General features: G+C 48.3%; 6 protein-coding genes across 6 annotated transcripts; 4 read left to right on the top strand and 2 right to left on the bottom strand.

Annotated features, from left to right (window-relative positions):
• Positions 1 to 633: 633 nt before the first annotated feature.
• Positions 634 to 2,500, top strand: FTJAE_5895 (general amidase; the record flags this gene model as incomplete). Its single annotated transcript, XM_037352450.1, has 6 exons — positions 634 to 900; positions 950 to 1,333; positions 1,381 to 1,448; positions 1,501 to 2,002; positions 2,051 to 2,226; positions 2,278 to 2,500. The coding sequence occupies 6 exons, from the start codon at positions 634 to 636 to the stop codon at positions 2,498 to 2,500; spliced, it is 1,620 nt and encodes a 539-aa protein (XP_037206949.1).
• A 707-nt stretch (positions 2,501 to 3,207) lies between these two features.
• Positions 3,208 to 4,092, top strand: FTJAE_5894 (estradiol 17 beta-dehydrogenase; the record flags this gene model as incomplete). The annotated part of the gene is made up of 1 exon (XM_037352449.1): positions 3,208 to 4,092. One exon carries the CDS (start codon positions 3,208 to 3,210, stop codon positions 4,090 to 4,092), a length of 885 nt encoding a protein of 294 aa, XP_037206948.1.
• Positions 4,093 to 4,848: 756 nt separating this feature from the next.
• Positions 4,849 to 6,070, top strand: FTJAE_5893 (thiol-specific monooxygenase; the record flags this gene model as incomplete). Its single annotated transcript, XM_037352448.1, has 2 exons — positions 4,849 to 5,130; positions 5,183 to 6,070. 2 exons carry the CDS (start codon positions 4,849 to 4,851, stop codon positions 6,068 to 6,070), a joined length of 1,170 nt encoding a protein of 389 aa, XP_037206947.1.
• Positions 6,071 to 6,113: 43 nt separating this feature from the next.
• Positions 6,114 to 7,196, bottom strand: FTJAE_5892 (uncharacterized protein; the record flags this gene model as incomplete). Its single annotated transcript, XM_037352447.1, has 1 exon — positions 6,114 to 7,196. The coding sequence occupies one exon, from the start codon at positions 7,194 to 7,196 to the stop codon at positions 6,114 to 6,116; it is 1,083 nt and encodes a 360-aa protein (XP_037206946.1).
• A 3,315-nt stretch (positions 7,197 to 10,511) lies between these two features.
• FTJAE_5891 (acid phosphatase) lies at positions 10,512 to 11,873 on the bottom strand (the record flags this gene model as incomplete). Its single annotated transcript, XM_037352446.1, has 1 exon — positions 10,512 to 11,873. The coding sequence occupies one exon, from the start codon at positions 11,871 to 11,873 to the stop codon at positions 10,512 to 10,514; it is 1,362 nt and encodes a 453-aa protein (XP_037206945.1).
• Positions 11,874 to 20,460: 8,587 nt separating this feature from the next.
• FTJAE_5889 (uncharacterized protein) lies at positions 20,461 to 21,945 on the top strand (the record flags this gene model as incomplete). The annotated part of the gene is made up of 1 exon (XM_037352444.1): positions 20,461 to 21,945. The coding sequence occupies one exon, from the start codon at positions 20,461 to 20,463 to the stop codon at positions 21,943 to 21,945; it is 1,485 nt and encodes a 494-aa protein (XP_037206944.1).
• Between the last annotated feature and the right edge of the window lie 550 nt (positions 21,946 to 22,495).

Below are 22,495 nucleotides of genomic sequence, written 5' to 3'. Positions count from 1 at the left end.
CGGCGAACTGCGTTGTAGACTTGAGCATGGGTAAAACGCAACATCAGCCAAACAATTCAAGAACGGTGTTGTCCTTGATGGATAGGGGCAGCAATGATCTACTGATATAATGAAATATTTAAAGGTTATGATTTAGTCCGGCGTAATTTAGAACAATTTCCCGTTCTAGAAGGATTATCCGAGGCCTTGAAAGCCCCGAGTACTGTATAGGACCCGATAGACTCGGAGCCGTGTCGCTTCTTTATCGCCGGCAATCTCGGGTCCCGGTGCTACCCCACGTGAGGATCAACCAATTCCACGCTATCTAATCTGTCGAATGCACTGTAACTTGGGCTTGTTATCGCTTGATATGACAAGTTGACAATGAAAAGGGCGCTCAAATGCGGGGTTTAGCGGTTGGATATCGTCGGCTCGGCCTGCCAATAGCGGCATAGGATAAGCCGACGGGCGATACTGACCCCAACCCCACATGACCTGAATGACTTGGAGAATGTAATCAGTTGACATTCTTTCAACTTAACCCTTCTTTCATTCATACTTCTTCTTTAATCTTACAGACTATAGTTTGTGCCCCTTTTCCCTAGCACCCTTACTCATACACCACTAACAACTGATAAGATAAACTTAGACATCATGGCATCTTATAAAGAAACAGTATCAGCTGCCTTGCAACAGCGCGATATCGGCCTCAACAAGGTTGAACCAAAGCTCCAGGGCATCCCCGATGAGCTTCCTCTTAGCTCTCAAAGCCTTCCTCAAGGTGTCTTGACTGCACGTGAGATTGAGATCACAGAAAAGTATTCAGTGATCGAGCTGCTCGATGTCCTCCGTAAGCGAGAGATCAAGGTTGAGGAGGTGACGCGTGCATTCTTGCGGAGAGCTGCACTCGCTCAGGTCGCTGTAAGTCATTTCCCATCTACACCAAACACGGTGCTAACAGATCGAGTAGACCAATTGCTTAGTTGAACTTATGTGGGATCAAGCCATTGAGCGAGCCAAGTATCTCGATTCACTACCGGAACCCAAGGGAAAGCTCTTTGGTCTTCCCATTTCTACCAAGGAACATCATGGCATGGTCGGCGAGAATGTCTCAACTCACGCCTCATTCGTTGCATGGATCGGCAAAGCTCATGGTTCTAACCTTTTATATGACCACTTGTATGACGAAGGCTGCGTCTTCTATGTGCGGACTACTCAACCTCAAACTATTATGCATCTTGAGACCATCAGCAATATTTATGGACGAACAGTCAACCCTTACAACCGTGATTTGACGGCTGGCGGCAGCAGTGGTGGCGAGGGAGCTTTGCTCGGCTTCCGTGGAAGCATCTTGGTATGTGTAATCTTTTCCAGGACATGAGCTTCGACTAACCTGAATAGGGTATTGGCGGTGATATCGGAGGCAGTGTTCGATGTCCAGCTGCCCACAACGGAATCTATGCCTTCAAGTGAGTTACCATGGTGGACAGGCAGATCGGTATCTTTGCTAAACCCGTATAGGCCAACTCTCAAGCGGATTTCAGTCATGGGTGCGCGTTCGATCATGGCAGGCAAGGAGACCATTTCCTCAACACCTGGCCCGATGACGGTCGACCGCGAGTCCCTGGAACTGTTTATGGAAATTGCCGTATCAAAGAAGCCATGGCTTATTGATCCTTCCCTTACAGTCAAGCCATGGACACCTTACAAATTCGACAGACCTCTGAAGGTTGCGGTTCAGTGGTGGGACGGTGTTGTCCAGCCCCATCCTCCCATGACAAGAGCTCTGAAGGAAGTTGCAGAAGCTTGCCGCAAGGCTGGTATGGAAGTTGTAGACTGGGACTGTGAGCCTTTGGACCATAAGAAGGGATGGGAGATTCTCTCGGCATTGTACTGGCCCGATGGAGGCAAGGAGGCTCTTGAGCTCATGGAGGCCGCTGGAGAGCCTGTTCTTCCTTTGACAAAGTTCATTATACAAGAACAGCCCAGTGTGAAGGATTTGACGATGCATGAGCTCTGGGAGGTAAGTTGACTTGGCATGGTTGATTTGGCAGTACTGACAGCTTTCTAGCTGTGCACCAAGCGTGATGATTATCGGGCCGCATATGCTCGAGCGTGGTCATACACGAGCAAGAACGATGGAAGAGAGGTTGATGTGATCCTGTGCCCGCCATTCCCTGGAGCCGCAGCACCTCACGATCAGTCGCGATACTGGGGCTACACTTCGCACTGGAACCTGCTTGACTAGTAAGTTATCCTAGTGACATTCCCCCAGACTCCGCTGACAGTAATATCTAGTCCCGCTGCAGTCTTCCCAGTAACAACAGTCGATCCTCAGAAAGACCCCAAGGATGTAGACTACGTCCCAAAGAACGAGGATGACAAGTTCAACTATGATTTGTACAGTCCCGAGAAATACGCCGGTATGCCTATCAACCTGCAAATTGTTGGACGAAGGCAGTATGATGAGAAGGTACTTGCTGCGCTTAGAGAGATTGAGCACGCTATGGGTAGGAAGTGAGTGGATGCTGGTCACTATTCTAAATGTCTTGTCTGAGAGGCGGCTGGCATGAAACTCCGCAACTCCACCACCCTAGAGTCGGAGCAACCATTGCCCCGATAACGATTCAAGGGTAACCACATGTCGTGGAAAGTAGCGGAAAGCAGTGACGCGACATCAGTTCGATAGTTGGGTAATACACCATAGATCATATAAAGACACAAGACTACTGAATCATCCTTACTTTAGACTGTTTCTGAGGGAAGGATTGGGTTTTTGGCAGCGTCACCTCCAATGATTCCATCTCTATATTCGCGTGCCCTAAAGTAAACGAGACCAATGGCCTAGAACTGTTCGTTTATTCTGTTCTGTTTCCTCTTCAAGATCTGAGGAAGTTGTCTGCCCAACGATTTGACGCAAAAAGGTTCGGGGAATGGTGATGTCCCGGTTATAACATCGGAGTTCCACTGATCCAATCACAAGGCTTGAAAAAGATCGCTCGCTCTCAGGTATGATGACCAACCATTTGAGGCGGCGCAACTGATCGGCCGTGTTATGCGAGTGCGAAATCGAAATTAATCGCAGAGCGTGAAGGGAAGTAAAAGCCATGGAGCAAACATATCATATAAATAGATTCATCCTGTTACACCACTTTCATGAGCCATAATCAACCTCTTCGTTCGTCATCACCCCTTGGCTTAAACATCGTGTAACACCAAAGTTTTACCATGTCTGACAAGCGCACCATCTTGATAACAGGCTGCTCGGACGGCAGTCTTGGCTCTGCCCTGGCACTGGCAATGAAAGACCGTGGATGGCGTGTCTTCCCCTCTGGACGTAACCTAGCCAAGCTGGGTAAAGTCAAAGAAGCCGGTCTCGAATGCATCGAAATGGATGTTGGCTCAAATGAATCCGTCTCTGCAGCTGTTGAGAAAGTCAAGCAAATGACAGGCGGCTCATTGGATGCATTGCTTAACAATGCGGGCAGCGGCTACAGTATGCCCCTTATACATGTTGACATCACCAAAAGCCACGAATTGTTTGAACTCAATGTCTTTTCTATCATCAGGGTCACCCAAGCCTTCGTTCCTCTGCTTCTCAAGTCTACCCACGGCGCTCTACTTATCAACAACACCTCTGCATCGGGTCTTCTTGGAGCTGGTATCCCATTCCAAGGGACTTATGCAGCATCCAAGGCAGCTGCAGCCAGCGTGACTGAGAGTTTCAGAGTCGAACTCGCCCCCTTTGGCATCCGAGCCATCAACCTGGCCACCGGCGGCGTCAAATCCACTTTTCACAACAATTCACCGGATGCTGAACTTCCCAAGGACTCGATATACAACGTCGCTAAGGAGACTATCGAATCTTCCATGAATGGCAATGAAGCAGGGATGAGCAAACCTGATGCGGCGACCTGGGCGAAACAAGTCGCTGGAGATTTGAGTCAACGCAAACCACCTTTTTTGATATCTCGAGGCGGTAGTGCTCGTTTAGCTCGCATAGGTACTCTCTTCCCGACGGGCACCTTTGACTCGACTGTCAAACAACTTGGTGGCATAGACGTGTTGGAGAGAAAGCTAAAAGAGGCAAAGTCGACTGCAAAGCCTCAGTGATCGTAGGAATGGAATAATAATAGTGGTATCAATAGGGCTTTTTATTTTGTATGTTCGGGCATTGTGTCATCTCCTATATCAAACGTTGTGTGATCAGTGACGATTCACGTGATGCGATGGTGACATAGATGTTGGACATGACGAATATGATGAATGATCTCAGCATATGGCGTGTTGCGATAAGGAATATGAACTCAATCACCAGTCGTTTCAGTTTTTTAGATTTCAAGAACTTATCTTTGGCATAATAATAACATTATCGATTTCGGAAATTCATTATGGGAGATTATAACGTCAAGTCTGTTGCGGTTGTTGGAGCCGGAGCTGCCGGTGATTCTTTACCCTTTCACCCCGCTTGACGATTTATGGAAGAGCTAATCGTCTGTCTTGGCAGGTGCTATTTCCGCAGCAGCTTTAAAGGCAGAGAATTACTTCGACCGGATTCGAGTGTTTGAACGGAAGGAGACCCCTGGGGGCACTTGGTAAGGACAGAGCAATCGGGACGCACAGGATTTAGACTCAAAGATGCTAGGATTTACGATGCCGACCCAACAGTCGTTCCTATTCAGCCTGGGGGCTTCCCAGAAGATATTGATAAGCCACTTCCGGTTCCAGAGAACCTACCGACCACGACGCCTCCGAATCAGCAAGAGAGATATGCCCATACGCCTATCTATCAAAATTTGACGCAAGTCGCCCATTCTATTATTCAAATCCCTGGCTAATAATAATAGAACTAATGTGCCTCAAATCGCAATGTCCTTCTCGGACCAGCCGTTCTCCTATGGGCCATTCGTTCCACATTATATTCCTCGCCAGTACATCGAAACATATTTCTCCACCCAAAAGACTGACGAATACCTGTCTCTCAACACTACAGTCGAAGATATCTCCCAGCTCCCTGCCGCTACAAGAGGAGGACTGAAGCCTTGGAGGTTAACGTTACGGAAATATGACCCTCTGCGACACGTCGATGTATGGTGGCAAGAAGACTTTGACGCCGTTATACTTGCCAACGGGCACTATGCTATTCCTTGGGTAGGTTCACTGACATATAGCAACGTAATTGCCTGTTGACTGTTGAGACTAGGTTCCGCATGTCCAAGGCTTGGAGGCATATATGGACAAGTTCCCTGGCAGAGTAATACACTCCAAATTCTATCGCTCACCCTGGTTATATGCCAAGAAAAGAGTCCTCGTTATTGGAAACTCCGCCTCTGGTCACGATATTGCAGTGGATCTTCTACAGTCTGTCCAGCAACCGCTCTACCAGTCACGACGATCGCGAGGGAGGTTGGATGGCGATGAACCTCCCCTGGGAATGGAGTGGAAGACAGTCATCAAAGAGTATCGACTGGATGGTACAATCGTGTTCGATGATGGCAGCGAACTCAAAGACATTGATCACATTATTTACTGTACAGGATATCTTCCATCTTATCCATTTTGGAACAGCAAAGTAAATGGTCGACCACTATTTGACTACAAGAAAAGAAAGCTCATCAACAACTATTGGCATACCTTCTTCCAGGACATCCCCAACTTGGCAGTAGTCGGTATGCCTCGCGTCTTGACGTTTCGAAGCTTCGAATATCAAGCCGTCGCACTTGCACGACTCTTCTCTGGGAGAAACTCGATTCCTCTTCCACCAAAGGAGGAACAAAAGAAATGGGAACTTGACAGGGAGAAACTCTGTAGACAGCAGGGAAGAAAGTTTCACGAGATAGAGTGGGAGACTGGTGAGACTTTCGGCTGGCTGGAGGGGTTCTTCAAGATCGCGGGTCTGGGAACATTATCCGGGGAAGGCAGAATACCTCCTGTGTTGAGCAAGGACCTTATCTGGGCCATCGAGCATGTGAGAAAATACCCAGATCCGGGTAAGGATGATCACGACAAGAAGAGGGAAGGGTCGCAAAGTGAACATGATGGTTGGGATTTGGTTGAAAGCACTCATAAGGATCTTTTGTCCTTCATCTAGATACGAATTATGCCATATACACAAGTGAGGCTGTTCTACTACTTCACGTAGAATTATTCCATCTTTCCTCCCCTTCAGCACTGTGCGGTGACCAACAAAGGACCCGGAGAAAGTCCTTCTCATCTCGAGTCGCCCATCTTTGCTGCCTCTCACAGTCAAGCTCATCTATGTCGTCTTCGTTAACAGCTCCATTGCCATAGGCAAACGTGTCCATCCAAGCTAGGTCAGCCTGGGACTCACGCCAACTGACGTGAAAGTTATAGGCAGCACGCCGGAGACGGCTACTATTGCAGAATACTATCGGCCTCGTTCTTTGTCCAAATATAACAGCCGGTAGTAGCTTGATTCTGTTCTCGGGGTCCCACTTGCCACGCAATTCCTGTCGATATTTCCAGTCCTGTTCTAGACTCCTCTTGAACCTCATGGCGCTTTTGCGATGAAATTCGTCCTCACGAACCGCGGAGTCTCCGAGCATCAGAGCGATATGGGCTTTGTAGGCTGATGTGAGATATTCTACCAACTTCTTGTCGTCAAGCGGGACGACGGCTGACTCTGACTCCGTGCAGGGATAGTAATCTGGATCGTCGCCTTTGCTGTACTCCGTGGGAATACTAACGATCCCAAGGTAAACGGTTTCGATACCCTTGTACTCGGGATCATGGGTGAGGCACTTTTGCAAGGCTGTAAGTGCTTCTGGAGTAGGTACCACGCAAGCAATAGCCTGAATGCTGGTTGGCAAATTGGTGATGCGTCCACATGTCAGTGCAGCGATCGGTACGTATAAAGTTGTAATGCTATTGTCGACCCAAACGTAATGGTATCTCTTGTCGAAAAGTTCTCGGAGTGTTTTGCAGATTAGTCGATACTTTTTGTCCTTGACAGTTATGTACGATCCGCTCTTCATTGCCACAGCACGAGAATCGTAGCATACCTCCAGGAGGGGTCGAGGTCCATCTGTCCCCTTTGGCTTTTCAAACCGCAGACCACGTAAGAAAGCGTCATGGAAAATCTTGCAGGCTGCATGTGTGTCCTTTTTCTTCGGAACAGCTTTTTCCCAAATCATCAGTCGAAGCTCTGGCGGTAAGTCATTGAAGCTCTCGAGATCACTTGATATGGATCGACCCATGGTGACAGGAGGTGATATTCGAGTATATAGCTCTGAGAAGGGAGACTTAGTGCTGCTGCGAGGAGTGACGCGGGACTTTGGTAAAGTTATGATGCCAGCTTTGTGTGATGATAGTACAAGAGAATAAGATCGGACTGAGGGTGGGGGTTGGGTTTTTATGTAAGACATCTTCTGCTAATTTTTCTTCTAACTTTTAAACGCAGAACCTTCAAACACGCGGTGGGTCCTGATCTGCATCTTCTGTTTGCTGTGAGGGCCTTTAGGCTGCAGAGTTCTGGTAAGTGGACTCAAGGTTTGAGAACCAAACTTACGCGATATCATCAAAATGTCAGCCAGCTGTGTTATTTGCAGTCGAGACTTATGGACGAGAGCTTAAATCAACACAGAGAACTTACTTACGCGGTGACACTAGGGAACTGGGAGATATAGATGAGTCAGGTTTCCATTATATGTTTCGGTAGCTACGAGGTTCTGGGCCGACGAGGGCGTCAAGCTTGTCGTGTACCGGTACATCAGACAGCCACCTAAACGATTCTTTCCAAACTCCTTCAATCAAAGTTTTCAGTTTCGGAAGCCCACTTTACAGTGATTTTGGCCTCATATAGTGAAGCAACCATCATTACTGTATCCCATATCCTGACAGACAAGCGCCTCTTCCATCCGCCAAATCCTCCAGCCATAGCCTCTGTATGCGTCTTCATGGTAAAGGCCCTGTGACCACAATTATTAGCCTACTGAACTAAACAAAAATTGATTACGTACCGCTATTTTGAAGATCCTGAACAATGGGTATATTGTTATAGTCTAGCGCCAAAGGGCACTCGATATGGCTTGAACTGAGTCTTGTTTCTGCGGTCTTGGACAAGCTGAAGAACCGGGGAGAGATTTTCGCAGGAGCAAGCCCAGTCGGAGTAGAAATTTACTCGCAGGTGTAACACAAATGCTTCGTGAGAGTGGACTGCCTGTCTTCTCGGGGGTGTTCGCAAGAAACGAGGGTCGTGGTTCGAAAAGTCCTGGCTTGAGGACAGGGTAGAGAGATGGAGACCTTTCCGTATCTTCCTGTATGGTATTTGACTCGAAAAGATAAAATGGAGGAAGGCAAGATATGAGATGTCAAGGGAGCGAGCACATTTATAGGTATCGAGGATTCCCCATACAAGAGCGACTTCCAGGCATGCTTTGGTGCTCTCGCTTGTTAGGTTTCGATAAAGTATGCAGCACTAGTAACGATATTCAAATAATGGTCCAGAATCGAGCATTTATGAATATTTTCTAGGTTATAAGTATGTTTTTATTATGATAGAAACTCAAATATTACTTCTAAGAGTACCCAGTCTTGCCTCTAACCAACTCTAACCTTTATTTATCAGACTTCAGTTATTTCTCAAATGCAAACTCTAATTTTGCTTAGCATCTCGTATGCTAAGGTCAAGGCTCTTGAATTATCTCTTAGCTTTCTACTCACGAAAGCTTAGGGCAGGCAGTAAAATGTACGAAGTGAAGCTATTGTACCAGAACCAAACCCTTATAGAATACCATACCACAGCCAAATTAAAAGATCTATATAGTATTATCCTTATAAGTCTATATGGTGATAACTTCAGATTGTTCTAATATCACACCGATTATATATGCCATCATGAAGTAAAGAGATGACGTTGTGGGATCATTAATTAGAAAGGCAGGCTATCATTTCCATGATGGATATTCCCAATAGTCAATTTCTGTATACTCTTCGCGCAAGTATTCCTTTCACCAGACCAATTATCTATCTACAGTGCCTTCTGCGTCATGGGTTGATTCGCTGAAAAGGGGTTATGACATTTCAACGCGATAAAACGCAGACATGGACATGGCCATCATTACAAGATGTATTCTTCCTCAGACTGTGCAAAAGCCTAGACTACTGATTATAGTGGTCAGCCAACCAAAAACCAGAATCAAGGGTGACCAGGAAATAACCAACATTGTCGATCTGGCCCCTAACTATTCCTCAGACCATCTGGGCCATATGATACAAATACCCCCAAACCTCGGAGATGAAACATGGACTCTCCTCGCATCCCTGTTTTCCTTGTAGTTACTGGCAAGGTATTTATTAGCAGGTCTTCGGCAGTAAATGATTCAGACGGTTGAAAGACGTACATAGGAAGTTGATCATCAAGGCCAAAGTATAACGTATCAATACGAGCAACAAAATCATTTCGCCATTTCTCGATGTATTTTCCGGCAGTCTTTTCACTAAGAGGGCTGTAGGTATTACCGATCGTGTCGGCTAGGGTTGTGACATTCGGTGGAAGACGGATGATCCTGTCGAGAAAGACCGGTTCGAAAGGGATGGAGACAATCTCGACATTGTGATCTATCCAGACAAGCCTTGGCGGTCCTTGGACCGGTTGAAGTCTCCTTAATGGTACGAAAATTCCATTCTTCTCAGCAAGGTGACGTGATTCGTGACAGCAGGCTAGGAGACACATATTTGCTATCGCTCGAGGTGTAGTTGTAGGTTTGTCTCCCCAAATCTCGAGTATCTTTGACCGAGGATGTACCTCTTCAGGTATGGCGGCTTCCCATATCATCAGGCGTATTTCGGTAGGTAGTTCGGAGAAGAGAGTGAAGCTGCCATTCCAGAATATGACAAGGCGTGTCATCTCGGCTGTAGATCAATTCGATATTGATAAGTGAGAAGTGTGCACAAACTTCCACGATTGGTGGTGATCTTTTATTTCCCGGGGTGATGTATCTGGATAGGCATAACATTCTATTCAATGAATTTACCTTACAGGCGGAGGGCATTGTATTTTATAATCGTCCCAGGTGGCGAACTTTCCAGGGCGCATGTCGATTAACGAAAGTCAAAGAAAGGCTTCTTGAGAAAGGTTCATGCCCCAAAGCGTAACAAATCAGCACGTTGGAAAGTCCTCAACTGTAAAGCATATACTTGATTAGGTTCTGACACACAAAATCCTCACTTGAAGGAAAAGTAGCAGGTGTCTTTCTTATGTGTTGCATCATAAGTGTGCTAAATTGTGTACAGGCTCCAGGCCTGCTCGGCCTGGCATGATTGAAAGACCAAAAGCCCGATGGACTTTTGTATCATGGCCACATTTCCAAGCGTTTCGTCTTCCGGTACTACGAAGTATAAGGTCACGACAAGTCAAGGCCAACGTAAACTTTCTGTGGCGGCATCTTGTTCCCTCTTACTCGAGCAATAAAGCTGAACATTCATGTACAAGGCTTGTGAGGGTCGGTGCCATCAAATCAGATGTTATGAATATTAAGTATAGATTTAAAATTACATAATCGTGAATATCATTAATTGTTGTAAATGGACAGAATGTCAGTAGAGTTATTGTACTCCACTCCACACTTTTCAGAGAAGCCAGTAAACTTTTCGACTCTGTCCTGCACGTACTCCTCGAAACTCTTTCGGGTGCAGCTTGTTCCGGGTCCGTCTTCGCATGAAGGTAGAGCCTGGGGCGCACTGTTAACCAGAACGCGATAGTACTCTCCATCTTCATAGCCGTAGGTGTTGGTGCAGTTGAGGCGCTCGATGGCGATGTTGCTCAGGAAGGGCAGCACGTGAGAACTCTTCCAGGCGCGACGGTAGTTGATCTTGCTCAGAGGCATGGTGTCGTTGATCTGAGACTCCGTACCGGCGGGTTCGGAGTTGTTGAAGAGGCCCATTGCGACGAGGACCATGGGAGGCAGTTCACGGTGGGTGAAGCTGACATAAAGCTCCTCATCGGAATCATCGCCAAGGAGGAGGCCAGCTGTAGTGTTGAGCCAGGGCATACCGACATAACCAGAGATCGGGTTGCCGTAGCCAGCGTTGTAATGGTATCGCACGTCCTCAGAGTACTCCCAGCCAAGCCAGTCATCGGGAGTGAAGAGTTCAAGGTTGCAGAACGGCGACTTGCCACGAGTAACAGTCTCGTAGCCGCAAAGCTGCTGCATACCAAAGATATCGTTGACGGTGAAGTTAAAGTCGGAGGCGAGAGCGTTGAAGCGATCGACGATCGACTTGGCATACTTCTTCTGGTAGACTTCGGCCTCATCACTGCCAGTGGAGCCATCGTAGGCGGGGCAGGCCTTGTAGGGAGTCAAGCTGTCGGCACCAGATTCCTCAGACTCGTAAATGGTCTCGACCTTTATCGACTTGTCGTCGGACTCAAGACCACGGACGAAAGATTGCGCGGACTTGACGGTCCGTTCGGCCGATGAAGTCCAGACCTTCTTGGGCTGCTTGAACTCTGGGTATCGGAACTCCAGATCAACACCCAAACGCGTAGCCTCCAGTCTTCCCACGTTGGTCAGAAGGGACACCTCAGCATCAGAAATGGGAGGCTCCCAATCGTCCAGGAAGTTCAGATAAGGGATCTTGCTCCAGTCGATCTTGGTCTTGTTCTGAACCTTCTCAATGAATGGCTCGATGTACTCCTCAAAGTCAAAATCGTTGGCGTAAATGGCGGCGTGTCGCACGAGATACGCAGCGCGCTCGGGGGTACAACCTTGGGGCGCATCGGGAGAAGCGGGAGGATCTTGGGGCTCGAAGTAGGGAGCAATTCCGGCGAGATGGTAAAGAGGGTTGAAGGTGTACTCGGAGTTGAGCGAAGCTGCTGAAGCGAGAGGCAGCAGGCCTACAAGAGCCTTGCTCAGGGTATTTTGACGAGCCATAGTGAGTTAGCGAGAGGTCACAATGAGTCTGATTGCGCTGGAGATCAAAAAGTCAATTGAGTTTCTGGCTATTTTATTTATTTTATGCTTAGTGAGGATATGAGATCATTGGTGATGGTTGTTGTCAAAAGCCCATGTTTGCTGCCGTGTCTTTGACGTCACAGCATGAAATAAATCAACAGCTAAACCTGCCTGTCCCGACTCTGTTCCTTGCAGTTTTTGAAGATCAATGTGTCTGATTGGATCGGGGATTTGCGGCTCCATATTCAAACGCCGTCAGCCGAGGCCGCATTATCCGAGCGGGTGGACTTGGCATCAGCTCAAATCAAGAAATCGTTAACAAACTCATCGAGATTCTTAACGACGCGTATATACTACGGATTGATTGGTTCGTAGACGAAGTGCCCAGCTGTAAACGAGTCATATCATTCGCGGTCCTGTTGTTTGTACAACTCAGACGTGGTCCTGAGCATCATCCTAATTTCCTTTCCCTGCAATTGAGTGATGCCGGCATTGGAGGTCACTGCCGTGGGCAACAAGCTTCGTCAATATCCACTGATTATGTCACGATCTTGGCCGATTCTAGTGTCACTGGCAGGCTTAAAAATTGGGTCATCGATTGAGGCTCTTGAGTCACCATGGCTAATGACATTTGCTGCCGCGAGTATCTAATGCGGTCTCAGTCTTGAGGAGTACCTCCAAACAAGCAGGCAAAATCGCTCTGGTCAAACCAACGCCTATCTCTAGTCCAAGCCTTGACAATAACATCTCTTGCCAGACTAGCCATATCTTCTACTTCCTCAGTCGTACCCCAGCCCGATGCCAAAGTACCAAAACTCAAAAGATGTACCCCTACTTGAAGGACCAATCGCCACGCAGCATCTTCAGTCTGAGGTCCCAGCCCCTCAGCATAGCCTTGAAGCATCCATAACCCAGCGTCGATCTGTTTGTATTTCCAGAGTACAAACATCTCACCCAGCATGCCGCCGTGATCGAGGCTCGGAACGCCGACCTGGCAATTTTCCCAGTCGATAACGTACAGAGGTCTTGTAGTTGTCGCCTCCAGACGGGCATCTTCCAGCAAGATACTTTGGAAGCCATTAACTTTGTCTCCAAAGGGCTGGGGAAAGACTCACTTCTGAGGGTAGTAGTCACCATGAATCAGTGTCAAGTCTGCGGACTGGTCGCTCAGCTCCTTCAGTGCCATATTTTTGACGAGATGAAGTATATCCTTTGCCTCCGACAGAATTTCAGGGAACTGCTCAACACGATCGATCATCCAATCGAAATTAATCCAATGTTTAAGCCTCTGCATGTCATTGCTGCTATCAATCACCCTGTTGAAACCTGACAGCTGCTGGGTATGCTTCCGTTTAAGTGACTTCTGAACAATCTCTCTGGACATGTCATGAAATTTGACCATGTACATCGCCAGCACTTTACCCAGTTCGTGGGCTGATTTGCGTAAGTACTCGGGCGTTGGAGATGGGAAGTGGTTGAGAGAGTAGGTTTTGAGATCCACGGCATTGGGAAGATACTCTAGAACCAACGTCTTGGTTTCAGCATCATAGGTATAAAGTGCTGTTGTTCTCACTGTGTATAAAGTGTTTCCGAGCTCTGCCATATATATGGGATTCGTACATAATTCTGACAATATTTCTCCTTCGACGTCCTTTGTCATGTCAGCGAAACCCTTCCTTTATCCTCTGCTTACTCACGCATCGGTTAACGGTGACAGAATTGTCGGGATGACGCGCCATATAAGGCTCGCCATGCTTGACAACGACTTCAGTTGTACCATCATCCAGTGGTTTGATCAGATGAGCGCGATATGTAAAGTTGGCTTGTCCACCAGCCAAAGATTCGAGTAAAGAGGATGCATATGGCGTGGTGCTGAGCCATGCAGACACCTGATGACGGATTTGATCAGACCTATCTTGTGTAGGCATCTTTTTGTAAGAATCATTGACCTGGATAAACGCCTACCATATTTTCGCAGTCGTGGCCGGTTGAGCTTTTATGGTGCGTTATCTGGATGCCTGGAGTGAGTGGCGTAATGTTGTCAGACTTATTCTAGATGCCTACGCAAACACAATCAGGCTACTGGTTGATCGCACAAAGGGTATATGAGAATTATGAGACTAATACTAATGGTACAGCTGCCAACTATGCCAAGCGGTCATTGTTTGCAAGGTGTTACTACTGGAAATTATAGCAAACATCTGTAATGGGGACCTCAACGTGATAGAGATTAGCCTTCCACCACTTGGTCGCAAAGCCCTCCAGATCAAAAATGAAGTCAGACTTGAGAGAAACACCACAATCCTTGGGTTCATTTACGACAGCAAGTTCTGAGTCAGGTGTCGTAGCTGGGGCAACCTTTTCGGCGTCCAAAAGATTCACTCCAGCACCATCATTCGAAGCATGGGCCGACTGTGCCGCATCCAGAGTGAACTTGTTCACAAATTCGGGTGTGGCTGTAAGTCCACTGCTGAGATCGACCAGGCCGCCAAGAAGCTTGAAGGTGAGCTGAACAGTCAGCGATGCACTAGCGTTCAAGCCAACCTCAACACTCTCAGTAATGTTGGCGTACGAAGTATACTGAGGCTCCCAGCCAGTAGCAGCATTCTTGCCCGAGTCGAGGAAATCGAGATGGACGTTGGCGGCGGGGATAGCAATACCGGCGCCAGCTCTGACAGCAACGGCAGCTGAGGTATCAACATCGACACCAACAGCGAAAGACAGGCCGGGTCCTAGAGAGAGGATACCAGGAACTTCGACGAGGGTGTATGTAAGCGTATCGGGGTCGTAGAGGATAGATCTAGACCAGGCTGCGGCTACATCGGCCGCTAAAGCGACATCGGCGGAGAAATGGGTATCGAGATCGAAATAGAGATCTTCCATCTACTCAAGTTAGTAAATCAGGCTCCTGATTACTTTAGCATCACGTACCTTGAAGCGCCAGAAGTTGTACTTGGCACGGCCAGAAAATGAGACGGTGGAAGAGAACTCTGCCTTCTCGGCTTTGATGGTCACCCATGGCTGTTCCTGGAAAAGCACAGTATCTCTCTCAAGTCCAGTACCGAAGTTGAGAGAAAGACTAGGGTTCAGTGTGAGGCGCTTCGTCAACTTTGTGGCAGGGATAGAGGTGAACGACATTTCACAGGTTTCTGGGCGATGTTAGTCTTGTCTTGTGTTCTTACAGCGAAACATACCAGCAATGTCAGCCAGCTCTTGCTCAGCAGCATGACAAGTGATGGTCTTATCACCCTTGTCTGTAGTGACGCCATCAACAAGGTAGAAAGCTTGACCAATGTCGGTCTTGCAATTGCCCATGTTGTTCGTGATGAGAATGAAGGGTTCGTCGTCGGACCAAGTATCAATGGCCTTCTCGAAAGCAGCAGACTTTCCGAACTGGACCTTGACTGAATCGGCCGTACACTCGACCGAAACAATGGCGTCAATGTGATCCAGAACAACAGCCGGATGGTTCATGACGAGGTCCATGTCGATGGCTCCCTTGGGGGCAGTCGTGTTAAGCGCAGTGAAAGTCTGGTTGCGAGGCTTCTCAACATCGCCGTAAGACATGGAGATGTTCTTCTTGGGAACAGCATTCTCGGGGTTGCTCAAGTCGACCTTTGCGGGGGGCTTGGGAAGGAAAGTGGCCGTGGTGTTGTGGTGAGCCGAAGTTGAAGATGCGCGAACAGTTGTCTGGTTGGGCTTGGATCGGATATTAGTGGGCTTGGTTTGCACAGAAGTGATGGTCGGAGGCTTGGTCTGAGCAGCGACTGTCTGACTAGGCATCTCAACGACAATGTACTTGACAGTGCAGCCGCATGACTCGTCGTGTGCGAGCACGCCAAGGCAAAGAAGCCAAAGGCTGAAAAGAATGGACGAGAACGAGGTTCTCATGGTGAAAAACGAGAGACTTGTTGAATGAGTGACAAGGCGATGCCTGGAAGTGAGCGTGACGGGCTGAACATGATGAGAGATGGCACCAAGATATAACAGACCAGCTCAATACCGACGCTAGTGAATAGGGAATAGAGTTCGTCCCCAGCGGTGACTTGGCAGCCAACAGATTAGGAAAGTAGGTATACCATATTTCCAAAGGTATAGCACAACAGTCCACTAGCAGCTCAGCTCTGGACCAACAGAACCCTTAGAGCTGTCAGTACGGTAAATGCCGACCATCACATGCATGGCTCTAGTCGAAATAGGGAAGGTGTCTAACGGTGGGAATAACATCTCAGGTGAGTGGTTACATGGGTTGGTGGCATGCTATAGGCTGCTTGGCTTAATGCGATGCGAAAAAGGGACGAGATTGATAGGCGAATCACGGTTAAACATTGGCTGCCAGTTGATTGATGGTCTCATTCGCTTTTGCGACGTGGGCGGTTATAGGTCCGTTGGTGATGAAGCAGGGATGCGGCGCAGCAGGGACGCCAAGCGACTCGATTGAGTGAAGCCATCACGACAAATGTTCAAGACCGTGTTGTATGGAAGTTGCCGTTTACGAGAGATCTTCATTAACTATATCAACTGAACTTCCTCAAATGAACTCGATTATCATGAATTAGGCAGGTAATCACAACGACGTTGTCATAGCCTCGGTTTTGCGCCAAGGCTCAGCCCTGAAGCACGTGTCAAACGTCAGGTTAATCGATCTTCAGACTAGCACAGGGGTATTGACCAGGATATATATAGCTACCGTCAACGGCCTGTCAAGCCATTCCTCTTCTGTATAATCTTTAACATTCGGTTACGGAAATCCCGCTGATAGTAGATGCAACGTAACGGTGCCCTTGAATGCTCAATTAAACCCCATGCCTCTGAATAGATGCTACCTATAGCGCTGTAAGTCAACTATGTTATAGTAATGGTCAGATTCACGCACAAAGAATCACACGCGGCGATTACTTGTAGGTCCGGTGCGGAATTGCAGAGAAAGGGCCTGCCAAGAAAAGGTTACAAGCTTAAGTTGGACAGGAAGTGGGATGGATATGACAGGTAACTTTGGGTTATGGAGAACGACCAAAGGATAACCCGGTATTTGGCCAAGAACAAGCGCGGCAATATCTTCCTCTCGGCATTTCTTAATCGGCACCTCGCCAAGATTCTATCCTCTCGGGCATGCCGTCCCCGTACTATCAGTAGAAGGTTTCATGAAGCCCCTCATGAGTTACAACCTTTTGCATTTCAGGATGAAGTCATTCTTCTCTTGGCTTCTCCTTTTTCGAGATCCCTCACTTGAGCCTCTGGCAGATGATAGAGGTGCAACGCGGAGGCTCCCTGCCACTGACTCGCGGTCCTGTCAAAGACGGATATCTCACTTACAACATCCCAGTTACTGGAGTTTGACCCGTCTGTTATGCCAAGTCGCCTGATGTGCGGGCCTCTGGTGAAGCTTCGGCAGATGAGTAATTGTGGCATCACTTCATACACTTGACGGCATCCGACAATGTCGCATGGCTATATTGCCTGTGTCTGGCTGACTCGTACGCAACACCTCCACTCAAACTACAACTCCTTCTTTCTCTATATCTCATTCGTATGAGCCTTGCCTTCTCGTTATTTGGTCATCTCACGCTGAACCTGCGCGCATTAGGCTTCATTGCATAAACCTCATCAGCCTTCATCAGAACTAGGGGCATGCTGTTTGGGCAAGTTCGAAACCTTCACTGATCCCAAGCATCATCGGCTTTGCCGCCTTTGCCTCATATCCTGCCTTGCATCTGCTCACTCATATGAACACTGTCTGTTGAATGTTTGACTGGTGGCATTGTTGTCTGGGAACTTTGTGGAAGGAAACCTTGCCCTTGTCCTCTGCCTTGTTATTCTTTGCGTTTTTGACCTCTCCTCGATGCAGAGTCATTCACATATAAGCACTCACATTCTGCCAAGAGCATGGTGAGTCTAGCTGTGATTCCAAAAGCCCTGAGGCTTATCTCGCCCCTTTACTAGATGTTTGCTAGTTCCCTGGTATCTCCGTTATGTCCAAGAAGTCTTGCTGACCAGGTATGTGCTTCGTGGACAACTTTCATGATACTCACAGAGCAGATGTAATAGTAGTAGTAAGAAAGCAAGGTTTGCGTCATATATAGTCGGTCAAGTTTCCGATCAGTAACTCAACTTGTCTCTTTGAGATCCAAAATAATATTTCTGGCCGACGCGATCTATTAAGACTTTTAATGGGACAAGTCACATGAAGATATGAACCAGACTAAAGCAAGACCCGCGTTTAAACAGTCTTCAGTTCGTCCTTCAGTGGTTTCATATTCCACTGACTCATCATGGGCTTCGGCTACTGACTAGCTCCCCCTTCGTACTGCCTTCGAGTTGAAATAGTGACTTACCGTTCTACATTCTTGCTCCTCGTAGCTTCAATGTCTCTCTGCTTTCCGACTTAAGGTCAAGAACTTCATCCTCAGTTGGCTGTCTCCTCATTTTTTAAATCCATTCATCAAGTCCAAGTAAACCGCAGCAGTGAAACATGTTTGTGGACAACTTCCCAGTAACTCATCACAGAACGAAACTATCAAGAGCATACCTTGTCGGTACAGCATTGTTGTTGAGCCAGCTTTCCCGTTTACCACGACTAATTCTAACAGCAGAGCTTGTATCAGGAATCGCTTGGACCTCTATCAAAGGTACTCAACTTGCAGCAAATAACTCAGTCCTCCGACTGGGGTCTTTTGCAGTATCGCAGTCCTCATGATAGTCTATGGATGTTTGTGGCACGGAGCATGATACAGGTCAGCCGGGATCTAGTGGATGTTACAGATCAGGTACATCACAACAACAGCTGAAGTCGCCCTCCAGAGTTGTGTTGCTTCCAAATTGAGTCGCATCAGTTACGTTTCCGTTGCCCACGATGTGGCCACCAAGAATTGCAGCACCAAGTCCTTGCTGGCAGGATTCGGTGAAGACCGATCTGAATTAGTTTATACAGGCGGCTGACACCTTATCTTCGCTGGGACATCATGGAACCTACGATAGTGTTGCAGGCTTGGACTAATGACTGAATCGGATATTTCGGACCAAGGAGACTCTCAACATGAGACTGCAACCTATGTATAGAAGAATCATGACTGCAGCGAAATCTTTCATCGAGAGGTCGTATATAATCCGTGGACCCTTGACGTGAAGATATCTCAACAACTCGAGTTTTGCAGCTAGGCGCCCTTATAAAACACAACACCAGAGAACGATGTAAACAATTTATGTCGCATCAGTGTATCTGAGCATCACCACGTAGTGGCCTGATGAAAGGCTCAAGAACGAGGATACAATTGAGGTACGTCCCGAATTGAAAGCTGCAGAAGGATCTCAGCCAGAGGGTGACGCGTCTCGCTTCAGCGCATACATCATTGTGACGGTTCAGTGGGTGGGTGAAGCAACATAAAGAGGCGCAAAGAACTGACCATGCTTGGTCGTCGCTTAGGCAGTCATCCTTCTGGTGCCGCCAAGGCCTTAACGAAGAGTCCAGGCCTGATAGCATGTCGCTGTGTTGACGTATGCATCACCGCCTCATCATATCTATGACAATCGATACAGTATGTAGAAGCCTGAGCTCGGCGAGAACGCACGAGAAATAGAGTTCGCCATAGGGCTGATTTACATGTTAGAAGAGACGAAAAAAGGTGGATGATCACCTTGGCAAATCTACAATTCCATGTTGACAATCTCCACAGATTCATCTGGTGGTGCGTGAGCAGACTTGGCGCTGTAACTGTGCGAAGGATGATATGATACAGTATCAATCTGGCAACCATCCGCGTGAGCATTTGTTGTTCATGCACTGTATTACAGGCCTTCTCCGCATCTCAAATCTAGAACGCTCTGTGCCACGACTTTGCGTTCAATTGACAGATTCTGTGTCTGAATATCACGAACATTGTGTCTGATCTTAAGAGATGAGAGACCCCCACGTGTTTTAATCGCCGATGTCTGAGACGCAACGCGCAAACAGGTTTTAAAAAGAACTCACTGATCAACAAGCTCATGTCCTGAACCTGTTCTTTCACTGGGTGCGGTACCAGCGGCAGTGGAGAGCTCTGGAGGTAATCAACCAATTGTGGCGCAGTCCATGACGCATTGACCAACAGGATGTCAGGGAATCGAAGCTTCCATTGAAAAATAACTCTAGATTTAGTGGCCATCACCCCTGCTAGGCCTGTAGACTACTGCACTATCCACCCCCTCCCCTTTAACCAGAAGAAAAAAAGTCTGTTGAAATCGTGGGTTCCCTTCTTATGCTTGTTTTAGGGGGGTTGCTCGCCTGCAAAAAAGTCCAATCATTCCATTCCATCGTGCCAAACACTGGTCATCACTTCGCCTCAACTTGTCTCCATCTTTTCTTTTCCATCCGCTCTTTTACCGTCTTTTATTTCCTTCGTGGCGCTGTCTTTTTCTCTCCCTCTCTGCTTGCACTTCTAGCACCACCGCTACCTCAAAACGAGCCGAGCCCGATTGCGGCTGCACGAATCGAGACACGTCTTCTTCTGTTCCCCGATGTGAGGCTTGAGCCTCCTCTGTCTTTCGCTCCATTTCTCTTCGCCAGCCGACGCGGCTCCTTCATTTCACGATGCGCGTTTCCAACATGCGCTTGCCTAACGGCTTGCGCAACCTGAGCGTGCGCCTCTCGAGCGTTCGCATTCCTCATCCTCACCCGCGGCGCATCATTCTCTACGTGACGACAACAGCCCTCCTCGTCGCCATGATTCTCACCTTCACCATGAGCGACAAGCTATTCGGCAATGGCCACTCGGGCTACGATCCTCTCCTCTCCCGAACCAACGATTACCGCCTCCTCACGAGTTCACGGAATAACTTGGGTTTCTACAACTCTATAAATGTCAAGAAGACGGGCCAGAAGATTATGAATCCTACCCTTCTTGAATTGCCAAAAGGCAGCAAGCACGACTTCCTCGTCATTGCGCGCGCTCCCCACGTCGACCAAGATATCAAGGGCAAGAAATACAGACGAGCTCAGCAAGTCGCCACCTTCGTTAGCCTCACCTGGGATGCATTCGGCCGGCCGGAGCTCACTGCGGACAACGATTGGCATAAGATGCTTGTGGAGGACTTTACAGAAGCTCAAGGCCCAGAGCATCACTGCAAGGCCCAGCCCGACATGGATAAATACATCGGTCCTGAGGACATGAAGCTCTTCTGGAGGAAGAATGGCACTCCCATGCTCATCTTCACCCACCAGGTCAATGACGAGAACCTCTGCGAGGGCATGTACATTATCGATGCACGTGCCGCCGTGCCCGAGCTCGTCAAGCAGATGGGCAAGCACGCGAAAGAACTCCCTGGCATCGAATTCGACAAACCCGTCCTCCTTCGCCGTCAGCCCCCCGAGGGAGAAGAATCCGCCGCCCGATACCAACGCGAGAAGAATTGGGCTCCTGTCTACTCTCCCTTCAGCGCTGACGATGACGAGATGATGTTCATGGTAGAGCCCAGCCAGCTGTTCCGCTTCAACTCGACCGACGAGCCTGTCCAGGACATGGAAGCTGAGCTCGAATCGGCCGTAGAGGAACCTTTCCCTCCCGACAACGAGAAGAAGACATGGCACTCTGCTGCAAAGACGTGCATGAACGACGTCATGCTCACCGACAAGCGCGTGCATCAATCGACGCCCATGCTCAGTCTCACGCTTTGCAATCGTGGTGCTTGCGAGCCGATGGAGAACAACACGGTCCTCATGGGCATGGTTCAGATGCGCTATGATCCTCCTCAATATACAAACACATGGTACGACCACCGAATAGTCGTCTATTCGCCCGTCGCGCCATACCGCATGATGAGCGTTAGCAAGAAGCTCACCTACCACGGCGAGACCAACAGCAGGTATATCTGGACAGGAAGCATGGTGTACAACGGCGATCAACCGACGCAGAGAAGCCACGGATACTTGGACGACGAGATCTGGCTGAGCTTTGGCATTGGCGACTCGTCGCCTGGATGGTTGGACATCAAGGCAGAGGAGTTGGTGCTGGACCACTATTTCTGCCAAGGGGCGACACCGGGATATCGGAACAGCATCAAAAAGCACGCGCAATGACGAGAACACGAACAGAAAGAAACAATGTAATTGGTAATACGGATAGAGTGGCATCGTTAATTTTTGCAGTTTGTATTACAGCACAGCATACACGTCACATCACCTGTGGATAATTCAGGATTACTTGGAGTTGCGGTAGAACAAGGAAGGGCATCTAGAGAATTGGTTGAACCGAATTGAATTGACATTGACTGATCTGATCATGATCCTGGTGTTGAGTGAAACGATGGAGGTTGTAAGCCCCGCAGTGCAATTCATTGCTTAATTTCCAGTGATGGCTTGGCAGGGGATGATGAAATGGATGCTCTCGCGGTGTTGGATTGCAAGGACGTGTCTAAAAACTTGGCAGCTGGTGGTCATTGGTGGGACCGTAATGAACTACAGGGGATAAAACAGGGCGGCGGGGCGGAAAGGAGAGGGAGGGGAGCGGTATCAGCGTCGGGAGCCACCGTTAGTTGGCGTAGCTTGCTTGGTTCGTGATTTGGGGGCCCCAGGGTAGGGCTGAGCATGAGATGGACAAGATCAAGATCTTAGATCTGGACGTAACTTC

The sequence above is a fragment of the Fusarium tjaetaba genome (assembly GCF_013396195.1).
Source record: "Fusarium tjaetaba strain NRRL 66243 chromosome Unknown NRRL66243_c0000113, whole genome shotgun sequence".
NCBI lineage: Eukaryota > Fungi > Ascomycota > Sordariomycetes > Hypocreales > Nectriaceae > Fusarium > Fusarium tjaetaba.
The sequence above is the reverse complement of the archived record's forward strand: the minus strand, read 5'-3'. Positions and strand labels throughout refer to the sequence as shown.